At 37.4% G+C, this 23,635-nt stretch overlaps 2 protein-coding genes across 4 annotated transcripts; one reads left to right on the top strand and one right to left on the bottom strand.

The window, feature by feature from the left end:
* On the bottom strand, nt 1–17,186 carry cdcp1b (CUB domain containing protein 1b). 2 transcript variants are annotated; one of them, XM_044138127.1, is made up of 13 exons: nt 16,811–17,186; nt 12,690–12,908; nt 11,573–11,914; nt 9,810–10,022; nt 8,775–9,119; nt 7,846–8,052; nt 6,615–6,974; nt 5,127–5,492; nt 4,850–5,044; nt 3,480–3,836; nt 1,686–2,045; nt 1,527–1,608; nt 1–991 (listed from the first exon to the last, which is right to left on the bottom strand). In XM_044138127.1, exons 1-13 carry the CDS (start codon nt 16,872–16,874, stop codon nt 508–510), a joined length of 3,594 nt encoding a protein of 1,197 aa, XP_043994062.1. In that variant the 5' UTR covers nt 16,875–17,186; the 3' UTR covers nt 1–507. The 2 variants fall into 2 exon arrangements, with proteins under 2 accessions (XP_043994062.1, XP_043994061.1); XM_044138126.1 differs by having other exon boundaries at nt 7,840–8,052; nt 16,811–17,027.
* Nucleotides 17,017–22,313, top strand: limd1b (LIM domains containing 1b). 2 transcript variants are annotated; one of them, XM_044138130.1, is made up of 9 exons: nt 17,017–17,061; nt 17,355–17,655; nt 19,682–19,841; nt 19,927–20,028; nt 21,528–21,595; nt 21,675–21,737; nt 21,827–21,957; nt 22,074–22,125; nt 22,199–22,313. In XM_044138130.1, the coding sequence occupies exons 3-9, from the start codon at nt 19,820–19,822 to the stop codon at nt 22,280–22,282; spliced, it is 522 nt and encodes a 173-aa protein (XP_043994065.1). In that variant the 5' UTR covers nt 17,017–17,061; nt 17,355–17,655; nt 19,682–19,819; the 3' UTR covers nt 22,283–22,313. The 2 variants fall into 2 exon arrangements, with proteins under 2 accessions (XP_043994065.1, XP_043994063.1); XM_044138128.1 differs by lacking the exon at nt 17,017–17,061 and having other exon boundaries at nt 17,356–17,423; nt 17,510–17,655.
* Nucleotides 22,314–23,635: the final 1,322 nt, after the last annotated feature.

Below are 23,635 nucleotides of genomic sequence, written 5' to 3'. Positions count from 1 at the left end.
TCAAATTGATGAGTGGTTTTAATAATCTGAAATGAAAAACAGACTTAAAAAATGAAAATGAAGAGGTTTTATTAAAACTAGAAATTGTGCCTCGAAAGGGGCAACAAAAAGTACGGAGAGATGTTCCTGCAAAATGTATAACTATTTAAAATAGTGTTCAGAAATCCTTCCTAAGTGTTCTGTAGTGTTTATTTTAATTTTGATCACATTTTCTCCCTGTCTCCCTTATTTTTAAAATTCACATGTTAAAAACAAAAAGAAGTCAAAGGCAAAACTGAAATAAGTGTAGAAAAATATTTTACAAAGTCTTTAAAATAATTTTTTGCTGTTTCTCGTCAAAATAAGCACAAAAAACTGTCCAAGAAGTCACAGACTTTAGTTTTTAGCTTCCAAGTCTGCAGCTTTAACACTCTTGATCAGAGAAAGAGTGCGTCCGATTCCCAAAACTATTCCCGCAGAAACAAGGCTCTTCAAAGCCCTTCGGATAGGTCAAAGGTCATTAAGATTCTACAAGAACTCCTCCATTATTGGCGGCTGCGGCTCCATATCAGCGGCAGACAGACTGATCGTGTTTATGTCTCCCGTGCTTTTGAAAGTGTAGAGTTCGTTATCCATCATCCGACGGTCCTGGAAGCCCAGGCTGTCCTGCCGCTCGATGGGAGTGCGCGGACGGGTTGGCAGGAAAGTGTCAGAGGGGCTCAGGAAGGACTGGTACTGCCCCTTCTCCGGCTCTGGGCCGGGTTCCTTGATAACCGGCAGCGTGCTGTCAGTGGGACCCGTGAAGGTCTGATAGGAGTCCACCTGCATCCCGTTTGGGAGACTCTCGCTGTCGTTGAGGAGGTGACCGTAGACCATGGAGTCGTCTATGTAGTCGTAGACGTGGGAGTCGTTGTCGGCCCGGGTTTTGACGAAGTCCCTGTCGTTTGGACGGAAGATGTTTCCCTTCCCCATGTAGATGGAGGCTTGGCTTTTCGTTTTTGATTTCTTTTTCCTGCAGGAAAAGATGAAAAGAATCATGAAATATAACATTAACATCTTTAAAGATGATTTATTATGCTTCCCTGAACAAGGGAACAATGGATACGTCTATGGGCCATCCAAAACATGTTTATTACCTTTTTTATCCTGAAATCATTCTTAGATAATGAGATTTTAGTCTTTTCAGTTCTGCCTAGTTCAACCTCCTTTCAGATTGAGCTGGTTTAGAGGGTCCTGTCACTTTAAATCCAAATAAACTGTTGCTGGCCACAAAACCCCAACTCAACGCTTACACTCACAGTTTAAAATGACTGCACAATTATGCAACTAGTCATCTTTGAAAAGCAGAAGTAGAGCTTCCTGCACAACCAACAAGAATGCTGATGATGTTCTAATTTGCACTCACTGCATTTAGGGGTATATTGATTGGCGAAAGCAAACAGAAAAGTTGAAGTTATTGATCAAAAGCCAAAAGCAAAATTTCTGAATTTTACTTCCCCTTCAAACAACAATAAAAATGTCCTACCAGACAAAAACATGCTGCTTACCTCACAACTACACATACAACAGCCAATATCAGGATCAGAAGCAGGACAGCCCCAACTAAACCAATAAGGATGGCTAACAGATCTGTGGAGAAAAAACAAAAACATATTGGATCTGTGTTTTTAAACTGTCTTGAATCAATCACCAGAGTGATTCCTTACTGGTCTTTTTCTCAAGAACAATCGTGGCTTTGACATTAAACTGGTCGCGTCCCTCTGGCTGGCAGTTGGTTATGTTCAGGTAGAAGCTCTGATGGGACGTCATGTTTTCTGTCCTCATTTTTTCGCTCTCGCCGATGTCAAGGAGATCATTCCCTCCTTCCTGGTGTTTCATATGGATCCTGGCGTGGCCGTTTTCGCATTCAAGTCCACTGATGACAAACTTGATGAGCGCGTGGTACATCCAGGGAACGTCCACAACCCAAGAGACAGAGGAATGGGGCTTCATCCCATTAGGCCAGTTTGGGGTGGCCAGTATGGTGGTAAACTTTAAATTAGGGCTGATCCTGTAGATGATGGCTTCTGAAGAAGAAATGGAAATCATGCAAAATGAGCTTCTCTTAAGTTACACACAATACTGCCCCCGTGTGGAGGCTGGGGGGAATGGGAAAATAAAAACTATGTTTTACAGATTCTAATATATATTTTCCTAAATTACAAATATCTTTATTCCATTATTAATAAGATTCAAAATGCCAAGAAATAAAACAAATCAAAACCAAAATTTTATGATAAAATCACCATTTTATATTTTATTTCTTAGATATGAACATAAGAACAACTGGAACTAAATTCTGGATGTTTTTACTTATGAATTAAAACCACTTCTTCCATCCGTTTTTGGTTCAGCCAGAACACGAGAGGCAGCCAGTGAACAAGTTTTAACTTGTTTCGTTCAGGTGTTGAAAAACGGAAAATGATAGCGACTCAAAACAATCTACATTCCTGTAGCTTCAACTGATTCATGCAAGTTGTAAAGACAGCTCTATATCATGATAGTGTAAAAAAAATGAGCATTTATTTTCTGTTTAATATTGTCTACATACTTTTATGTTGTTCTGAAGGTTGAAATGGCACCAATAACTGACATACCACTTATTTAGTTTTTTAAAAATTTCCCCATATGGTAGGTTTTTTATGATGATGTATTTAGACCATTATGAATAGAAAAAAAAAATTAAAGAAAAAAACTCTACATTTCCACCAGAAAGTGCAAAAAATTTTGAATTAGTCTCAAAAAACAAGGAGATTTCTGAGCTCCAAAGTCAAAAATTTGCGAGAAACAACTTCATAGAAAACATATCTATGTTCTATGTTTGGAAAGCTAAACATTTAAATGATAAATTTTTGAGAATTAAAAAAAAAGACTTGAGGTTGGAAAGCCAAAAATTAGATTTTTATAAATTTTCTGATGTTCATAAATTGACAATTTTGCATTTTTCCAAACTCTGAAATTTCCAAGAATAAAAAACAGGAGTTTTCCAAATTTGGAAAGATGAAAATCTGACTTTTATAAATATAAAATATAACTTTTAAAAGTTGACCATTTTCCACTAATCAAACTCAAGCATTTCCAATTCTTTCAAGAGATAAATCTTAAAATTTCTGGGGGTTTTTTCAAGCATATTTTTTATTTTAAAGCTCACAAATTCCCAAATTTTATTCCAAAAAATTTCAGAGATTAATCTAAAAATTTTAGCTTTTTTGGCAGAAATTTATTCCTCCTTTTTTTCCTGTCTTAATATGCCATTGTAGTTTATTTCCTCCATTGAAATAATGGAAAGCTGAATTTTTCTCAGCGTGAGCCACCTTAAAAACAAATACATTTAAAGTTTTTCACACCTTTTTAACAGGAGAACAATTAATGTACATGTCTTGTAAAGATGTTTCCAAGGCAGGATCAGTATATTTACAGACATTTCATTCCTAGCAGATTTAGAGCATAAATCATTTCACCTTTGATCTCTGGACTGACGCTGACATTAAGCAAAGGCTCATTAGACCTCCCGAGGCCTCGCGGCGTAGCTGTGATGGAGATGTTGGAGTGAACTTGGAGTTTCTGGATCACACCATTGGAGCAGAAGTCTCCGATATAAGAGCCGTCGTTCTCGGCGACGCGCAGCACAGACAACGGGTCGCACTCCTGCCCGGGCAGAGACTGCTGGAGGCTCCCCGTGGGAGACACCAGGTCCAGGGTGGCTTCATGTGGGATGGTGAAGAGCCACGAAAAGCTGTGGAGGGGCATCGGCAGGCAGGAATCCAACGTGGGAACAGAGAGGGCTGTCGGCGTGCACAACGACGCATCTGCACAGGCTGCAACGAGAAGGAAGAAAATAACTGGCAGCAAATATCCAGAGAGACAGACGTTGTTTTAATCTATCCCTTTCTTAAACAGTAAAGTCTTATTTAATTAACGTAAAACACATCACTACACACCAAATTATCTACTTACAGCATTTATTTCTGTTAATTCTAAGTATTGTACTGCAAAAACACAAAATCTTAACAGGTATTTTTGGTCTAGTTTCTGGAGCAAAGATCTTTGTAAGACAATTTAACTTAAAAATTACATTTGACCAAGATATATGAGCTTGTTTTAAATCAATAATTCCTTAAAATTTATGAAAAAGTACTTGTTACACTTCTAACATAGGAAAAAAGTATAACAAAAAGCAAAAACAGAGAAAAAATAATATTAAAACCAATAATCACGCTAAATGACATGCAATTTTACATAATTTGTGAAGAAAAAACAGGTAGAAAATACAAAATCTTCTGATTTCCTCATATTCATCGCCCAGATAAACTCTTAAATTATTGCCACACTGAATGACACTTTAATTCAAATTCTCATCCTTAAATCTACAATTACTTACACATTCTTAAAAACAACAAGGTCATTATTTCCTTTTTCCATCAACACCCGTTAAGAGAGACAACGGTGAAGAAAATTGCTGCAGTTAAAATTAAGTATTGCTTTGTTTATTAATGATATTATTAGCTTTTAGCATTTTTGTCAATTTTATAATTGTTATTATATTTAGTGAACTTAATTTTAATTTCTATTTGATCATTTATCTACCTGTGATGCTGTGTTTGTTCTGTGAAGCACTTTGGTCAGTTGATTGTGTTGTAAATGTGCTATATAAATAAACTTCATTATTTTCCTTTGTGAACAGAGAGATAAACTTGTTATGAATAAACCTGCTAGATTAACTGGTACTTTTAAAGAAATATTTAATCTATTTGTATCTTTAACTTTTGCAACGACCGAAAGCAAAAAGCTCTTCCTAAACTTTAGAAATGGATTTAAATTTTTTTTTTACCGATGACTTTGCTCGCAGTCAGGCGAAGGTCCTCACTTGGACAGTCGAGGAAGGAGAGTTTGGCCGTTTCTCCTTTTGCCACATTTATCGTCTTTTTCTCCACAGAGTCCTTTCTCATCTCACAGAGAGGGTCAGAGCCCACCTTCTCAATCTGCACAGACACTTCCTGTTTGGTTAAATCCAGCGTACAGAGAACTAGAAGAAAACAAAACGCAGTCGTCAGATTTTAAACTCGACCAAACATGACGATCCAAGTCAGATTGCTCCCAGATCTCACCTGGATGGCCGCTCCTCATCACAGAGACTGTGTAGCGCAGGCTGAGTCCCGGCAGCGTTTGGTTTGTTTTGCAGTTCTTCAGCGTCAAATTAAACCCGCCCTGCTGGTGCTGAGGCTGCGGATCCGTCAGAGCCGTTCTGGTCGGCTTCTTGCCCTCCTGCTGATACTCCACCACCACCACCTCACCTTCGTTCAGACACTCTGGGGCCGAGTGTTCGCTGAACTGAACTGAGTAGTTGTGCATGCCGGGAATGCTGAACTCCCACAGGATCTGCTCGTCATCCGGGAAATCTTTGGGATAGTTGGGCGTGATGAACTCGGTGTTTGACACGCCGCGGGGAAGATTGACTTTCACTATGGCCGTCACTGGAGAAACACAAACATGAAGAGTTGAGTTGGGAGCCATTTAAAGTGGAGGTCAGTTCACTGACCGATCGCCGAGCTTTAAAAAGCCGATCCAGATTTTGCCCAATACCAATTTTTCTGTCGGAAATGTTGCTAAATATAGCAAGAAAGTTGCTGAGTTGGTAACAGTGGAGTTACTATTGTTAACTGTAAACGTTTGGAGAGGAGAGCGGTTGATTTGTAGACCTTTACTGAAGTACATGAGATCGGCTTCATCTGCAGCTATCAGCAATCGCCTAGAGTGAAGGAAAGTATCACTGATATTTCAATAAGCATTTCTTAAAATTAAATAATATTGAACATCTATTCACATTGATCAGTCCATCCAGGATCTTATGATTGTTTTTGTGGTTTTTCTGTAATTAAAATCACAGATTTTCTGGTGCTAATTTAGAAATATTTGTAAAGAAATTTTATAATATTTGTGCTAATGTATAATATTAAATGTGTCTTTTTATTAATAGCGGTATTGATCACAGACTATGACATGACATAAAGTAAGGCTGAAGCAGCAGTCACTTCAACTCAATGTTTTTGGCCAATTTTGAGGCTCTCAGTAAAATCTGAAAAGATATCTGTTGATTTTGTGTGAATTTTGATGATTTGTGAAAAACTGGAGGGACTTGTTGATGTAATTTGGAGTCTAAAGGGCGTCATAAAAAAGCTACAGTGAGCCAGATTTGGCCCCCGGGCCTTGAGTTTAACACGTGACTTAAAACGAGCTTCTATATGTTGCTCAAAAGTTTACAAACTTTTATGGACTAGAAACTACACCAAAAATACTTCTTTTTTTCAGTGTAATGATTAGATTTACATAATATATTCACCTTCTCACCAAAATTGGAAAGCCTTACTTTACTATTCTCAGCCAAGAAAGCATCATCACATTTTCCAGAACAACCTGACCCAATTCTTCACATCCAGCACCAAAGGCTACAGCAACAGCAAAAATCAACTTTTATGCAAATAAATTGGATTTTATTTGGTAAAACGCCTTTAGACAACATTTGTTTGCATTGGTGCTGGAATACATCGGTGCTTTTATGCAATATTATTAAACAAGCCACATTGTAAGAGTCTTACCTTCTGACTCGGGTCCAACTTTAATTTGGAAGTCCAAAGGGTCCAGCTTCACATTCGACGGCACCGTCAGCGTCATTCGGCCCTTGTACTGACCCAGTACTGAGGTCACCGTGCCGCCCTTGCAGAAAGTGCCGATGGTTGCTGGGGCAGCGCGGTGGAGATAGAGGATGATGGTGTACGTGTGGCCATCTGGACACGTCCCCTCGTTGGGAATCTGTCGCAATCCAGTTCCTGGAAAGTCCAGGTGGAAAGCCTGAGTGGGTTCAACCTTTATGTCCCAGGTGACGGTCCGGTTGTAGTTGGTAAAAAACTCGTTCTGGGTTTGGACGGTGTTGCCTGAGCAGGAAGTCTTTGTGCAGTCTGATGACAAAGCAGAGAAACAAAATATGGATTCATTTTGTTGTTTTATTTTTTCAGAACAGGAGTGAATAAGTACGGAGCCCCCTAGAGGACATGTGGAAAAATGTTTCTTCTGCGTCACCTCGCAAAACTTTAGCATTCCCTCCCAACGTGTTGCCATCTCTTGCCATCTCTTTTATCCCTTCCAAGATATAAACAGAAACTTTCCGTAAGAAGGAAAGAAGCAAAAAAAAACATCCCAACTATTTGGACTATCTCTGAGTTATTATCACGGGGTAATAAAGTCATCTGGCTGTTTTTATTGTGTCTTTTTGTCTGAATGGTTAATAAAGGGACGTTTTCAGGTGCAGTTCCATCTTTACACAATCAGACATAACCATGCAGTAAATAAATCAGGTTTTTGCACCAAAGAGTTAAGAATATATTAACACGTTTTCACTGAGGCTCATTAAATGTATATATTTGACATTTTAAATGGACATTTGTGACTGTATACAAAATAGATCAGGGTATATTTGCTTATTGCGAGGGAACGCAAAAGACTAATTCTTTCCCATGTTCTCTAGCGTGCAGCGTAAATAAGGTTTAAAATGAATTTTTTTTTATATGAGAATGGAAATGTTAGGAGTTTTAACAGGTAAAAAAAAGGTAGCAATTATCTTAAAGTCCTGGAAATGGTATTTAATAATCAGCAGGACACGCAGGAGCGTATCCATAACTTAAAATATAAACAAAATCCTAATTATGATGGTTAATTATGACGTCTGCTGCTTTAACTTGAGAAAAAAACAAAGTTCAGGCCTTCAGATAGTTAAAATATTTTATAGGTAGTTACTCTACTGATGAATATTTTTTATTTTCATACCAATACCTCTGTTTATTTCCACTGTGAAGACATTTTGCGGCTGAAGACACGTAAATTCCACCGAAACGTTGAGAGGATTTTTCAGTCTGTTTTGAGGTTTGCAGGTTTTTACTGACGCCTCCGTTATGCAGATCTGGCAGTCTGCCTGTTTGTCCACCTTTGTGAAGATGAGGTTTGTGTTAGGGTCAGAGGTCACATACATGGATCTCCCACCTGAAAAACAGAGACATGAAGAATTCGTTAAAGCATGTAGGATCAAGGATACGTTTCTGAATGGAAAAAGTTGATTTCTTTCAAAATAACTACGTCGTAGTAACTCGTCTTACTGTGACAGAGTAAGTAAGACGAGTTACTACAAGAATAATTGAATAAAATCAAAATATGAGAATAAATCCATACTATTACAAGAATAAAGACAAACTAATTGGAGAATATAAATACCAGTGGGATTAATAAAGTTAATTAATACAGCTTTATCCATCCATCTATCTAATATAAGAATAAAGTCAAAATAATTGGATAATAAAATCAAAATATGAGAATATAATTACAATATTACAAGAATAATGTTGAAATATTATGAGAATAACGTCTAAAGATTTTTAGAATAAACTTGTAACATAAGTAATATTATGAGAATATTTAAAAAAATATGGGAATAAAATTACAATATGAGAATAATGTCAAAATAATACATGGTTAAAGTCTTAATATGATGAAAATAAAGTCATACTATGACTATTCTCAGAGTACTACGATTTTAATCTAATATTATTTAAACTTTATTCTCATTATTTTTGACTGATTTCTCATATTTTTAAGACTTTATATTCATAATATTATGATTTTACTCTAGTAATTTTATCATTGTCTTAGCAGGTCCTGGTACTCTGTCGCAGGCTTCTTTGTTAAATGTTGTTAAACTAATGTCTCACGTCTCGGTGCTGCTGTAGAACTGAACACGGTCCGGTCCAGTTCTCCTTCTTTGGACACTTCCACCGTCACAGCCGTGTTTCCAAACAGCTCCAGTTGAGAAACTGTCCCGTCTTTGCAATAACTGCTGGTTCTGCTCTGTCCATCGGTCCTCATGGTGCTGACCGTGTACTGAACGCCATCCTCACAATTCTCTGACGCAGATTTCTCCTTCAGTCCAGGAAACTCTAAAGTTAAAACAGTGTTGTCTGGAACAGTAACGTCCCACGTTAGGGTTTTTTTGAAGCCTTTGAAGAGATCCAGATCCATCTCGGCCAAAGCCGGAGTGCAGGAAGTCTGAGTGCATTCTGAGAGAAAACAGAAAAGAAAAACCGATCACAGCTGAGTCAAACTCGGTTTCATAAAGATCTAGAGCAGGGTGCCAAACTTATTTTTGTTTTGGGACAAATTAAGATCCTAAATGCTATTAAAGGGCCAGAATGTATTGATAAAACCCGTTAAAATATTAATAAATTCTTAAAATTAAATAATATTTAACATCTTTTCAGTCCCTCCAGAATTTCACGATTGTTTTTGTGATTTTTTTGCAATAAAAATCAAAGTGTTTGTGGTATTAATTTGGAAATATTTTCACTTATGTATGATGGTAAATTTGACTTTTTATTACTCGCTGGATAGATCATGGATTATAATCTGACATCAGTTAATGTTGAGGCAGCTGTTCGGTACAAGTTAGAAAGTTTTTGACAGTTTTTAAGAAAAATTTACTATAAACTGTATTAGTGAAAAGAACATGTGGGGATTTGTTGATTTTGCATAAATTTCCACAATAATTCTCAAGAAACTGAAGGGACTGACTGATATAATTTGGCAATAAACAGATTAAAACTGCATTGATTTGATTGATTACATTATATTTAAACACACTTAGTGTTTAGTCTAGAATCTAGAGGGCCCCATAAAAAGCTACGGCGGGCCAGATTTGGCCCACGGGCCTGGAGTTTGACCCCTGTGATTTAGAGGGAGTAAATTCTTACCTATTTTTGTTGTCATCTTCATGGTGAACACATCTTCAGGTTTCAAGCATCTGAACTCCAGAGGGAGGTTTTCTGCACTTGTTAGAGTCTTTTCTGTTGCGTGGCAGTCAGGACTGGCGCCGCTGGTGACACACACTTCACACTCATCCTTCCCAGGATCCCGGGTCAGAACCACAGTGGAAGCGGGAGCAATAGTGACGGTCATTGCTCGCTCTTGTAAAGAGATTCAAAACGAATAAAAAGCAGTAAATTAATGCTAATCACTTTGTAAGCTCTGCATACAAAAAAGGCTCCGTATTTTACTGTTTCATTAAGCCTACACTGTAAAAACACAAAATCTTACCAAGTATTATTGGTCTAGTTTCTAGTGCCAATATCTTAGTGCCCTTGAAATAAGACACACAAACTTAAATGCAGCTTTTCAGCAAGATATAGAAGCTTGTTTAAAATAAATAATTCTTTTAACATTTATTTATCAGCTCTATTGGCAGATAAATTAACTGCTTTGTCTTTCAGGTTTGCAAAGATATTTGCACTAGAAACTAGACCAAAAAATAGATTTTGTGCTTTTGCACTGCAGTAGGTTGGGTGACCTTCTGACCTTTAAATCTAAGTGGTTTTTATCTTGATTATGTGAATTATTCAGTTCTTCTTTCAAACGATCACTGCTGAAATTATTTAATGCGAGAAAAATAAATCCTATGAATGCTGACGGCCAAGTACAGAGAACAGCAAAACAGGTTTTTCCAAAGTTAGTGACATGCTAATCATCAAGTGCAGTGATAACATTTTCCTATAACCAAATTATGTTCAGTGTAGCCCTGTTTAAAGTCTGGCACTGAAAAATCTCAATTTGTATGGGTGGCTAGGTCTACTATATTGTTCTCAAAACAAACTGATAATTCTGGCACTGGTAACATGCCATCCGTAGCCATGCTGCTGCGGTAGACTAACTCCGTTAAATAAATAAAACCTGGAGATGTAGGTATGATTACATTCGCCACAGCAAAGGGGAAAATAACGCAGAAAAAACGGTAAACAACGACTCTTTTTTCCCCTCACTCCCTGTCGGCTACGTTTCACAAAGAGTGTAGCCGACACTGAGGGAAACACTACAGCATTTCCCACAAAAAGACCAGAACACCCAGTCTGTTCAAGAATCATATTTTTAGGCTTTATGTTTATTTTGAAATGATTGAAAGTGATTGCCATGATAAATTAGCTACTGCTGCTATTAGCTAATCTAACTCTGAGTTGGTTGATTAGCTTATTTAAATACCTGCACAACAAAAGCACCAACTCTAACAGAGTTTATTATAATAATTTTGTAACTGAACCAGAACACACAGAATTCCACATCACATCTACATGTTATGGTTGTCATAGTCAAGCTAGCGTGACTGACCTGCTTCCTTCTCCACCGTTTTTTTATTTTACTTTTTATCTAGTTGTCCTAATGTTGACAATTAATAGCTAGGCACCGAGTCACTTTTTCATTGAAATATTAAGTGTACATTTAAGATTTAGAACTTTATATTGATAATTTAACAGCTAGAACTAATGGTAGTCTTTGTCGGCCACCAGCTTTTGGAGACGGGAGTTGGGGGCAGGATCTTACATGTGTGACATCACGCTGTAAGGGTTCCATAGGGCCATAATGCAATGGGACATTACTGTATACCAAAACTATTTTCCCCTAAGATCAGCTACTGAATCAACGTTTCGCTGAAATATCTGTGAAGAAGAGCTTGAACAGTTCTTACTCATTGGTGCAGCCAAGGCTTGAAACAGGACAGACTCCACCTGTGTGTTTGGTTTGGCTTCCAGGGACACCACGCCCTGATCGGACAGGTCCAGTTGGGTCTCGCTGCCACCCTCACAGTATTGAGTCGGGACTTCTTTGCCGGTTTCAGATGTGACCACCGAATACTGCCGTCCATCACTGCAAGGGTGTGGAGTCCTACTCAGTCCTTTCCCGAGGACCTTCAGACTCACCAGGGTCTTTTCAGGCGCCTTCAGCCTCCAGGTGAAGGTTCTGGAGAACTTCGACAGGAGGGACGACTGAACTTCTACCGTCGCTGGTTTGCAAGCATCTTTTGTACATTCTGTAAAGTGGTTTAGAAAAAGGCAAACGGCACAATAGTTAAACTCGTAAACTTGTTCAATTGTGCTGCTAAAATAGCAAAAATTATTTTAGTCGTGGATTGTTCTGACGATCAATCAAATTTAAAAGTTGCACATTCTGCAGATTTTTCATTTAACCACATAAGAATTTTAATACAATATTAGAAATGCATTAAAAGATGCAAATAATATAAACTTTTTCTTTTAATACCGTAGCATTCCTTTGGTAAATCTGAACCATGTGAAACTAAACCTTGAAGAGGTTTTACAAAATTGTATTTAGAACCAAATGTGTTTTTATCTTAAATGCAAAATGTACAACTTGTTTGTACAGTTTTGATTTAATTATTCCTCTGAATGTTATTTTTTCAGCAAATGATCGATTTGAGATTCTTTAAACTCCAATTAATGATTAATCAATCCCTAAATTAGTTGATGATTATTTCAGTTGAAAAATCCTGCAAAAAAGTGGAATTTATCCCAAGAAAAAAACATTCCTGATATGCTTTTTGGTAAAGTTCACAATTGTTTCTAACTTTTACATAAGCAGCAATAACATCATAATCTCCTCTTCCTGTGGACTGAAATTTCACAACATTTAATCTTGTATTTTCTTTTTTATTATTTGCATTAGCCTTAGTCCAGCAATAATTAAAATACTTGCACAAACCATTTCTTAAATTATTAAAAAGGACAAACCCAACAGAACAAATAAATTAACAATGTACTCTGGGATTAAATTGTGCTTAAACTTACCAATTAAACTGGTGATTGTCACGTTGTACGACTGTTCGACGGGTTGGGGGCATTTAAACAGCAGCTTCACCTCCTTTTCAGGCTCTAATTTAAGAGAAAGTTGGCAGGAAGTCTGACTTTCATTAACGCCACTGATGGTGCAGACGGTGCAATCGGGCTGCTGGCTGGAAACGGTGACCTCTGAACCTATATTTGGCTTCACCGTGGTTTGAAAGGACTCTGAGGAAAACATTACAGAAACTGATTGAAAACATATATAAATAAACACCCACAAAATCTGAAAACACGACGCTAAAAGAGATAATAAAAACCAAAACGCTCCACAAGCATCAGCGAGCATGTCAAACGCTGCAGTTCATGACAGCGATTAGAAACAGACTGAACCAGTATCTCTTGTTTGGTGGAGTTACCTGACAGGCAGGGTGAGCCGAACATGAATCAATTAATTGTTTGGATTTTACAATATATCTGGTTACAACCCAAATATTGCAAACCATAACCCTTTAACTTTAGATAAGTTTACTTCATGTTTTATTTATTTCCCATTCACAATCATGCATTTAGACATTTGTTTTTAGAGACAGTGATTACGCTCAACTGACTTTCCTGTTTGGATCTCTGAGTCAGAAAGATAAACTCACATCAACCTGGGCTTAGCCTTGATATTGTGAAGCTCAATGTTTCTAAATTATAGACAATTAAACAATTATAACGGTAAGAGTGGATTTAGTGGCTGAAGGAAACAGTATTTAAAAAGAAAATAGTACAGAAAAAAGAGATACAGGATGTTGATTGACAGCGCTAAGACCCTCCTCTTCCTGGCTCTGATTGGTTGTTTTTGGCTGGTGCATTATTTTTGTAACAGCAATAGCAGCTCAGGGAGAACATTGATCTTTTCACAGATTATCTGCCTCATAACATACTGTCACGACATGGTGACAGTTTTAACAAATATGTAAAAACCTTTTTTATATAAAGGTTACATACTGCAGCTTTAATTAGTAACAATTAAAGCTGATAACAGCAGTTATCAGCTTTAATAACAGCAGTAATTATTTATCATTTTGATATGAAGTGATAACCAAATTCTTAAATTTTATACTGTTTTCATGTTTGGACATGGCCTGATCTTTGGGTTTAAACCGTTCCACAGCTTCACATACCGATATACACCAAAGCTTTTGTATATCGGTATACAAAAAATTACCTGTCGCAATAAGCAATAACTAAACAAAATTAATAATAATAATTTTTAATAATTTCCATTGTCATGATTTCTTTCTACCAGAATTGGATGACAAACTCTTCAGTCTGGTGCTTTGGTCTCAACTATCCCCTTTAAAAAAAAAAAAAAAAGAAAAATAATTCTTAAGGATTTTGAACATTTCACATTTTGTACTTTGATTTATGTTCTAAAAACAACTCAAGTGCTTACAAAAACATAGAGCTGTTTGGGGAATAAGTTTATGTTTTTTGGTGTTTGTAAAAAGAGCCCTTTTAAAAAACCTCCAAACTGTGGGCATTGAGCCGTTTCCTAGCAACCCCAGCCAAGCAAAACCCGTTCCCTAGCAACCACACTGAGCTCCAGAACCTTTGATCAGCTTGTTTAACAATGGCTTTTTTAAAGAGCAATTTTGTTTACAGAGACTTAATAATTCATTTTATTTATTGTTTCTGTTGTTTTGTTTGTTTATTTTGGATGTTATTTAAAACGTCTTCCAGTTTCAGTGTTAAATGTTAATTAAAATGTAAAGTTTATTGATATTTGAGAATGAGTTTTGGACTATTATGCCATTACCACTATGTTACACAGCAATGGTCTCAAAACAACAATCTTATTGTTTATCGCAATAACTTCTGGGACAATTCTCTGCAAAATTTGTTATTGTGACAGACAGGCCGACTGCAAACCCAATCCACCATTTATTGGTTAAAAACCATTTCCTGAGGCTTAGAGGAGCTGACGAAGATTCAGACTCAGCTACATGAGAAACTGATAGTCACCCAGGAAATGACTGCTTCACCTTATTGCTGGTAAAGTTGGCTCAGAGAGATTGCTGGTGACACATGAGCAAACACTGTTGCCAGGCACACCTATCCAACCGGCAGGAATGATAAACCAGAGCGAGTTAATTAGAGTAAATCCTGAGTCAAAGTAAACAAAATAATTCATTTAATTTCCATTTGGAAACCTACATCTATAGTTTTGCACCAAGCAGATTGTTAAGCCTCCATCTGGCCTGCACTTTGTGACCTATAATGTTATCACTTCACAAGCTTTTTTGTCTAGTCAGCAAAATAAATGAGCTTGTTTTAAGTCAATAATTCCTTAGCATTGATGAAATATAACTAGTTCCTCTGTCTGGTGAATTATTCCACTTAAAACAAGACATTTTTCCCATGTTATAAGTGAAACAGTCTGAAAGTAAAACTTGTATCAATATTAATGAACTATTGACTTAGAATATCTTGTTGAAAAGTTACTTGCGAGTTAGTTTTTGTTTTATTTCAAGATATTTGCCCTATAACTGCACCAAAGATACTTTGCAAGGTTTTCTCTTTTTGCAGTTCTGATCTGAACAGGACAAAACCACAAAGGATAAACAACTTTTTGTTAGCAATGCAGGAGTCGGGACCTTTTAGCAGTAAACAATGGTAAATATTTGATCATTTTTATCTATGAATCTCTGAAATAACCATAAAGCTCCTCAACAGAGTTAAGTGCAGTTTCTAGAAAGACAACAGAGTTTATATCCAAACACTGCATGTAATAAAACCAGAATCATACTTCAGAGGCAGATTGTTGATCAATCATTAATGAATGAAGTCATGCCTCCAGGAAGGAGGCTCCATTAACGCCTCAAACAGAAGGCTAAACGTAAGAGCTGAGCAGCTCTGCTCACACTTGTGTTATGTTTTCCATTTCTTAACTTACTCCCATCATAAGTGAGGAAGCATTAATGTTCTTTGCTGTTCCAGCCATAAAGTAGTTGGTGATTCAAGCTGAGATCATCTCCAATGTAAGTGAAATGGTGAAGTTAGCATCAGATTTGAACCTGAATAAAGGGCTATTCTGCTGCATTTAACAAATTTAGCAAACACTTGATCCACTAATGAATACGTACTCTAAAAATTACAGTTTTCTGATTTGTCAAAGCTTTATTTGGTTTATAAAAAGTTCAAAAATATTTTTTTAAACTTTTTTTTAGCCTGAAATCATCTTACATGACATCGAGATAATCTTCACAAAAACAGCTTTCCATTATTCACACAGGATATAATTTATTTCATAAAAATTAATAGAGCAACACTTTTACAAATGCGCATTTATATTCTCTATAACCTGGCATTAATTTAGAAGAACTGTGTTAACATTTAGACTATTAAAGTGGTCTAATGTTCAGTCTGGATGGATAATAAAAGGCTTCAAATGTCAAACTGGATTTTATATAATCTGTCATTAATGTGGAATGATTTTGTCTGGATTTCACATGAATTTATTTTTTCAAGATTGACTCCATATAAAGTAGTGTCAGAGCAGAAAAGGCCTTTCAATAATCAAACTTTAAAAGTTACAATCTATACTTTGTCAGTTGTGTAAAAATAATAGTGTATTTTTACACTATGTTGTGTCTGGTTTAGTTTTTAAAGCCAGACCTAATGTGAAATGACTTCAGGCCAAAATTAAAGTTTTATGGTTATACTTTTTAGTTTTTAATTGCCAGTCATCTAACTGGGATCTTCAAATCTTAAATTTGCTCTTCAGAACCTGAATAAACGTCAGATTTAGGAATGAAGACAATGATACTAAATATCAGACTGCATTCCAAAAAATATGAAATAAAGATAAAATAATCTGCTAACAGTATTTTATTAAGGCCTGTCAAACATTTTATTAAATGAGTTGGAATAGCCCTTTAGTCACAAGTCATGCTGTGAATCAAACACGAACTTCTGCGTCATGAATGAAGGTTTGTCTTAAACAATAAGCGCGTTTTGCAGCCGATATATTATATTTTACACATTTTAGCCCTCTTAAACATTAACATAAGACGTTAAACACGAACACAAGTCTGTAACGGAATTAATATTTCCAGCTGGCAGATGCGTTTTCCCCTCACCTGATGAGTCCAAAGATGCCACAAATAACAGCGCCAGGAGAGCGCATGCTCCACAAAAACGCATGTTGACAATATGGAAATCCTTCCGATTAAAAATAAGAATAAAACATTTAAAAAGAAACAAATCCAGACTCGCTTTTCAGACAAGCGAATGCATTATTTTACGGTCACTTTCCAACCGCAGCGAAGGCGCTGACAGCTACTTCCTGCTCCAGGTTTCTTGCGCAGGAGCGGAGGGCGTGGCCCCACAGGTGGGTTACCTGTTCCAACTTGACGCCGTGAGAATCCTGGCTAACCGTTGAGCAAAACAAAACAAAACAAAATATAAAAAATAACACGGGAGACTCACTCCACTCGTGGGATGAGAGTTAAAGTCATGTGCAGTGAGTGTGGCACAATGGGCGCCCTATTTATAAGCAGCCAAACATGCCAACAGATGGCTGGCATGAGGCCGTGGATCCCCGACATGAGGCGAGGGACGGGCGTGGACGCTCCAGAATAAGTTCAGGGTGTTTATTTATTTAATTGTGTTAAAATATTACAGAAAAACAACTCCAAACGGAGCTGCGGAGAGCTTATGAAGGAGGCGGTATCTGTTGAAGCAGGCAAATGAGTAAGGAAAAAAGGTTCTTGTGTAAAAATGAATGCATGCTTGGTCAGGTGGATGTTTTTTTGTTGTTGTTCTTTTTTTCCCCACAGTGCAGCGGCAGTAACTATGTGATTTCCTTTGGAGGCCCAACACTCCCAGAGCTGCAGAGGCTTGCTCCTGCCGCCACATGCCTCACAACGCAGACATTCCTGCTCAGAAACATACCTGAGGGCTGGACCACTTTCAAACACCCTGGGTTGGTTTTAATCCACCAAACCCTCATTTTATCTCACTTTGAATTTCCATTCAAATTCAACACAGTTAAAGCCTCTTAATCCAGTTTTAAATGTCAAATTAACACAAAAAGAGTCAAAGTTTCGCAGCATTTTTTTTTTTACGTTTTCGCAAATGTTTTTATTTCAAGTCAACCAATTTAACTTAGTTGACTTGAATAAGTCAAGATAAGATAAGATACAAATGGGCTTCTCCTTTTTTGCCGAACCAGTCTGACGGCATGCAGAGTGGGCGTTGTGCTGCTGTTTCTCCTCTTAACAAGAGGCCCTCAGAAAAGAGCCAGCAGCTGTCAAACTTCCCCTCCCGTCCCATGAAACTGATCCCGAACCGCCACACATGTCGCCGCTGCCGCTGCCGGGGGTTTCAGGGCTGCGTTTTGTTTCCTGCAGGGAGAATTATTAACGCTGACAGATACTGGGAAGCACTGGGAAGTGTTGCAGACCCATGAGAAAGGAGAATACATGAATAAGAGCTAATTAAAACCAACATTTTTGACATGAGAACCGTCTGGACTGTTGGATTAAAGTCAGAATCACTAAATCTACTGTAGCAGTTTGTATTTATTAAAGAAGATGAAGATGAAGATTTGGACCGTCCACATGGAGGCAGTAACACATTAGTTCAGAGAAAATGTTTTCATGTCCAGCTGCAGAGAATCACGAAGGATTATTTTGTAACTACAGGTTGATTAATTACGGCAGCATTTATTCTAATTTATTTCTCTTTGTTTATAAATCCATTTCACAAGAATCCATGTCCAGTTCAGATCCAGTTGTAGAAAAACCAGCTTGGCTCAAATTCAGTTCAAATTAGTTCAATTCATTTAATTAAAATCAATCAATTCCCAGGATCCAATTGCATGTTTTTAAGTTTAAATTTACTCTGGACTCATTTATAGGTTTATATTCACAATCATTAGTCACAATCATTGAATAATTTATAATCATTATGGTTGGATGGATGGATGGATGAATGAATGAACAGATGGATGGATGGATGGATGGATGAATGAACAGATGGATGGACGGATGGATGGATGGATGAATGAACAGATGGATGGATGGATGGATGGATGGATGAATGAACAGATGGATGGATGGATGGATGGATGGATGGATGGATGGATGGATGGATGGATGGATGGATGGATGGATGAACAGATGGATGGATGGATGGATGGATGAATGAACAGATGGATGGATGGATGGATGAGCAGATGGATGGATGAGCAGATGGATGGATGGATGAACAGATGGATGAACAGATGGATGGACGGATGGATGATGGATGGATGGATGGATGAACAGATGGATAGACAGATGGATGGATGGATGGATGGATGAGCAGATGGATGGATGGATGGATGGATGAGCAGATGGATGGATGGATGGATGGATGGATGGATGAACAGATGGATGGATGGATGGATGATGGATGGATGGATGAACAGATGGATGGACAGATGGATGGTTGGAATGATGGATGGATGGATGGATGGATGAACAGATGGATGGATGGATGGATGGATGATGGATGGATGGATGAACAGATGGATGGACAGATGGATGGTTGGAATGATGGATGGATGGATGGATGGATGGATGAATAAACAGATGGATGGATGGATGGATGAACAGATGGATGGTTGGAATGATGGATGGATGGATGGATGAATGAACAGATGGATGGATGGATGGATGGATGGATGGATGAAATTTTAAACTCAAGGTTTTCTGTTGGTTCTCCTGGAGGTTTCATGTTTCTCTCCACTGTCGCCTCATGCTTGCTCATAATAAGCTCAACACTTCCTGCTTCTTTCCACAGTTAACTTTTAACTTTTGACATTGTAAACATAATTTAATTCTTTGGCCACAAGCTAAATGTGTATAATTTAATTCTAATAAATCCGGATGATGTGACCTACTGGATTTTTTTGTATATTTCTGTCCTGTGAAGCTTCTCTCTCTCTCTCTCTCTCTTCCTGCCAGTTGTCGCTGTCCGTTGCCCCCAGAGAGCAGCCACCGTCGGGGCGTCTGCAGCTTGTTGCCCTCCAAGAGGCAACAGCAGTAAACCAGAGATCAGCTGTCTGTAAATTTAGACTGTCAGAACCAGACACTGGAGGAGCCATGGAGCCCAAACTTTGCTTTGGTGAGGATGATGGTTTGCATTTTTATCTGCTTTGTTCTGTTTGGTTCTTTATCTGACATTTGGGTCGTGTGCGATGTGACTTTAGGAAGCTGTGCTAGATGTGGGGAAGCCGTGTTCGCTGCAGGAGGAGCCTGCAAGGCGATGGGACATTTATTCCACAACACATGCTTCACCTGCAGCGTTTGCAGTGAGTCTCCTGGTTTATAAACATTAAGGAACCTCAGTAAGAACAAAAGTGTCAGATTTACAATGTCGGCGTTGTGTGTTAAAATTACGGTGTTAATTTAACACTTGTTTGGTGAGATTCAATGATATTTATTAACTCTTCCAGATTTGCTGTGCTTAATCCAGGTTTTTAGAAAATTACAATATTGTTTTAAACCATTTCTAGTGTTTTTACATAGACAGGTCTGGAAAAAATAAAGAGTCCACTGCACTGAACCCCATTGAAAACCTCCTGGTTATTCCACAAAATATTGATCTCTGAGTAAAAACATTAGTGTTGTTGCTTCCAAATGAATATGAACTTGTTTTCTTTGCACTATTTGAGCTCTGAAAGCGCTTTGTCCTTTTCCATTTCTCATTTTCTGCAAATAAATACAAAATTTTTGCTTGAAATTTCAGAGACAGGTTGAATAAAAGAACAATGTTCATTTTACCCAAACATAAACATATAAAGAGTAAAATCAGAGAAACTGGTCATTTTTTTCCAGAGCTGTATATTTAATCGGGTTTTAAACCCAAAATAAATACAGATCAAGACCAGAAAAAGGATAAAGAATATATAAAATACTAGATTATTTATTAAAATGTATTATAATCTGACTCCTAATTTCATACCACAAACAGGCAAAGCTGGTAAGACAATAAAAGAGGGAAGTCTGTCCTGAACTCTACATATAAATACAAGAGGAATGACTCAAGATATTTACACAGCCTTGTTTACATTTTAAACTCCACTTCCAAATTGTCTGTAAACAAAGTGATGTTATGTGTAAACACTTTCTGGATGTTCACATCTCTGCAGCCCAACCTGGATAAACCGTCTATAATAAAATGAAAACAAAAACCAGTCTGGTTGCATGTAATGCTCATAATAAATTTGGATAAATTAACTATACAACAGGTTCTGATGACATGTGGAAACAGGTTTTTACTTTAAATCACCTGGATTTCCCACCAACGCCATTAGATTGGTGTTTTCTGGTTTCTACACTGCAAAAACACAATTTTTTGTTGGTGTAGTGTTTAGTGCAAATTAGACGAAATAAATTCTTACAAGAAACATTTCAGCAAAATATAGGATCTAGTTTTAAGCCAATAATTCTTTCATATTGATGAAAAAGTGCCAATAATTCTTTCATATTGATGAAAAAGTGCCAATAATCTGCTTTTTCATCAATGTTAAGAAATTATTGACTTAAGCCAAACTCCTATGTTTTGGTGAATAGCTACTTCTAAGTTAGTTTTAGTTTATTTCAAGTGAAGTAAGATATTTATACTAAAGAAATAGAGAAAAAATACTTTAGAATGTGTATTTGTTATGTTTATGCTGATTTGACTCGATCTAATGACTCAAAATTTGATAAAATGTGAATATAAAAACATATAAAGCTTAAAAAACACACATTTTTAGTGAAATATTCTCTTTTCTCATATTGATCTACTTTATTTGTTTTATTTCAGACAAAGAGCTCAAAGGACAGCCGTTTTTCACCGTGTCAGGACAAATCTACTGTGAGGATGATTTTTTGGTAAGAATTGATTTGATGGTTGCTCTTAATATATGAAATAGTTCCAGTTCTCATTATTTTGTTTGTTTGTTTTTTGCAGTTCTCTGGAGTTCACCCATCTGAAGAAACGTGTTACAGCTGTGGAAGTTCAATCACAGATCTGGCAAGCATTTATTTGTTTACCCACATGAGTTCACCTCTTTGTAAACCTTCATGAAGTTCTGAGTGAAAGAACTGAAGCTGCACATTCAGGTTCTGCAGGCCCGGGGGAAATCATACCATCCGACCTGTTTTCGCTGCGTGGTCTGCAGACAGGAGCTGCAGGGTCAGGCCTTCGCTGTGGACTCAGACTGCAGGGTTTACTGTGTCACCGACTATCACAGGTGACATTACAACAACAATAGGCCCAGCCCAGTTCTGGTTCTGATTACAATGAGAACGGGGGGAGTCTCCAAACAAAGAGATGTTCAGTTTCGCTGAGACTTTTTCGTGGTTTCAGGGTCCTGTCTCCCCGCTGTGGTGCCTGCAGGATGCCGATACTGCCTACAGAGGTGAAGTCCAACTTCAGTTAACAACCTGAGTTTTAGACATTTTACTCATGTTTTCCTTGTCCAATTGTTTCAGGGATCTGCAGAGTCAGTTCGAGTGGCATCATGTAACAAGTACTATCACGTAGAGTGCTACGGCGGTGAGGTCAGCCTTATTTAATGGGGATGAGTGAATTATTGTGATATTTTATACAACGTATCATTCAAATAAAATTTTTGGTTTTCTGATTTCCCCCTTTCCCAGTCATTTGTTTCTGTTACATAGCAGAAAATATAAGAACAAATTTAAATATATGTTTTTCATGAGTCCAATTTGCAAATTAGAATTAGCCAGAGCCAGCCCAACGCATAAGCAAACTAGGTTCCTTGTTTGTTTCAAACGTTAGTAAATACACATTTAAACCCATTTTAATTCAGTAACTGGTTGATAGCATGAACCAGAAAAAAATATTGTGTCTCCTTACTTGTTATGTAAAATCTGTATATGATCAGATTTTCGGTTACCAAATGCTGATTTACAGAGTTCTAGATTTGTTTGTAAGATGTAATCAGTTTGATCTATGTTAATGATGTCATGATTTACTGTTTCTGGTTCGTTTGTTTGTTTCTGCTACTTGAGTTAGATTTTCTTCATGCAAGTAGTGAAGTTTGCTAAACTCCTTTAGCTCTTGAATACATTTTGTTTCAGATGACAAAAACATATATATTTTTTTTCTTTTCCACTTAGGCAGGTTAAAGTAAATAACTTAGATGTCCCTCATTAATTTCACTGATAAACTAACCCAACAAAACGTTTGAACGCAGAAAAACATTTTTGTCCTATTTGGAACCCCATACACAACTCAGCACATCACAAGTGTTTAATAACTTGTAATAACATTTCTGATTTGCTTTAGCGATAAACCTGCAGAAGAGAATGCTTACACTTAATACATTATATTAAATATTGTGTATGCAACCCATCCTTTAATAATAAAATATTTACTTTTCGGCATTACTGCTGAAGTTCACACCGTTTAATTGGGGCCTGCCCCATAGCAATGCATAAGGAGAGCAGTGACTGACTTGCGAAGCAAGTCAGTCACTGCCTCCATGCATTGCATGGCAGGCACCTATTAATCTACACCCAATAGAACGCCTCTTTATTTATATATATATTATTTATTATTCTTCCGTTACCGTTAATGCGGCTCGCACCGCTGCGAGCCCACCCACAAAAGTGGTATCAAAACGTGCGGCTCGATCCCGGCATTGGAGCTATTATTTTTATAAGGAATCGGACTTACGATGGCGACGTAAAAAGCGAAAAACGAGCAAAATTTCCAACTGCCGAAACGCAGAGCATAACTGAAACCAACTGCCACTTTTTAGAGTGAGAATTTAAGCAGATTTTTGACCCCAAAGCGATTTTGAAATCGCCGTCACGCCCACAAATATCGCCCGATTGGTATCAAACTCGGTCATGACATTGATACGCGTGCCTGCTCCGGTAAAATGTGTTCGATATTTCTCT

The sequence above is a fragment of the Gambusia affinis genome, linkage group LG14 (genome assembly GCF_019740435.1).
Source record: "Gambusia affinis linkage group LG14, SWU_Gaff_1.0, whole genome shotgun sequence".
Classification (NCBI taxonomy): Eukaryota; Metazoa; Chordata; class Actinopteri; order Cyprinodontiformes; family Poeciliidae; genus Gambusia; species Gambusia affinis.
This window is presented reverse-complemented; position numbering and strand designations above follow the sequence as displayed.

Coding starts and splice junctions, on each gene's coding strand:
- cdcp1b (XM_044138126.1), bottom strand. CDS start 16,874: ATGCGTTTTTGTGGAGCATGCGCTCTCCTGGCGCTGTTATTTGTGGCA. Junction 6,975..7,839: donor GGAAATAAACAGAGGTATTG/GTATGAAAATAA, acceptor CTTTGTCATCAG/ACTGCACAAAGACTTCCTGC. Junction 2,046..3,479: donor CGTCAGTCCAGAGATCAAAG/GTGAAATGATTT, acceptor TTTCTTCTTCAG/AAGCCATCATCTACAGGATC.
- limd1b (XM_044138130.1), top strand. CDS start 19,820: ATGGAGCCCAAACTTTGCTTTG. Junction 21,738..21,826: donor GAAGTTCAATCACAGATCTG/GCAAGCATTTAT, acceptor CTGCACATTCAG/GTTCTGCAGGCCCGGGGGAA. Junction 22,126..22,198: donor TGCCGATACTGCCTACAGAG/GTGAAGTCCAAC, acceptor CAATTGTTTCAG/GGATCTGCAGAGTCAGTTCG.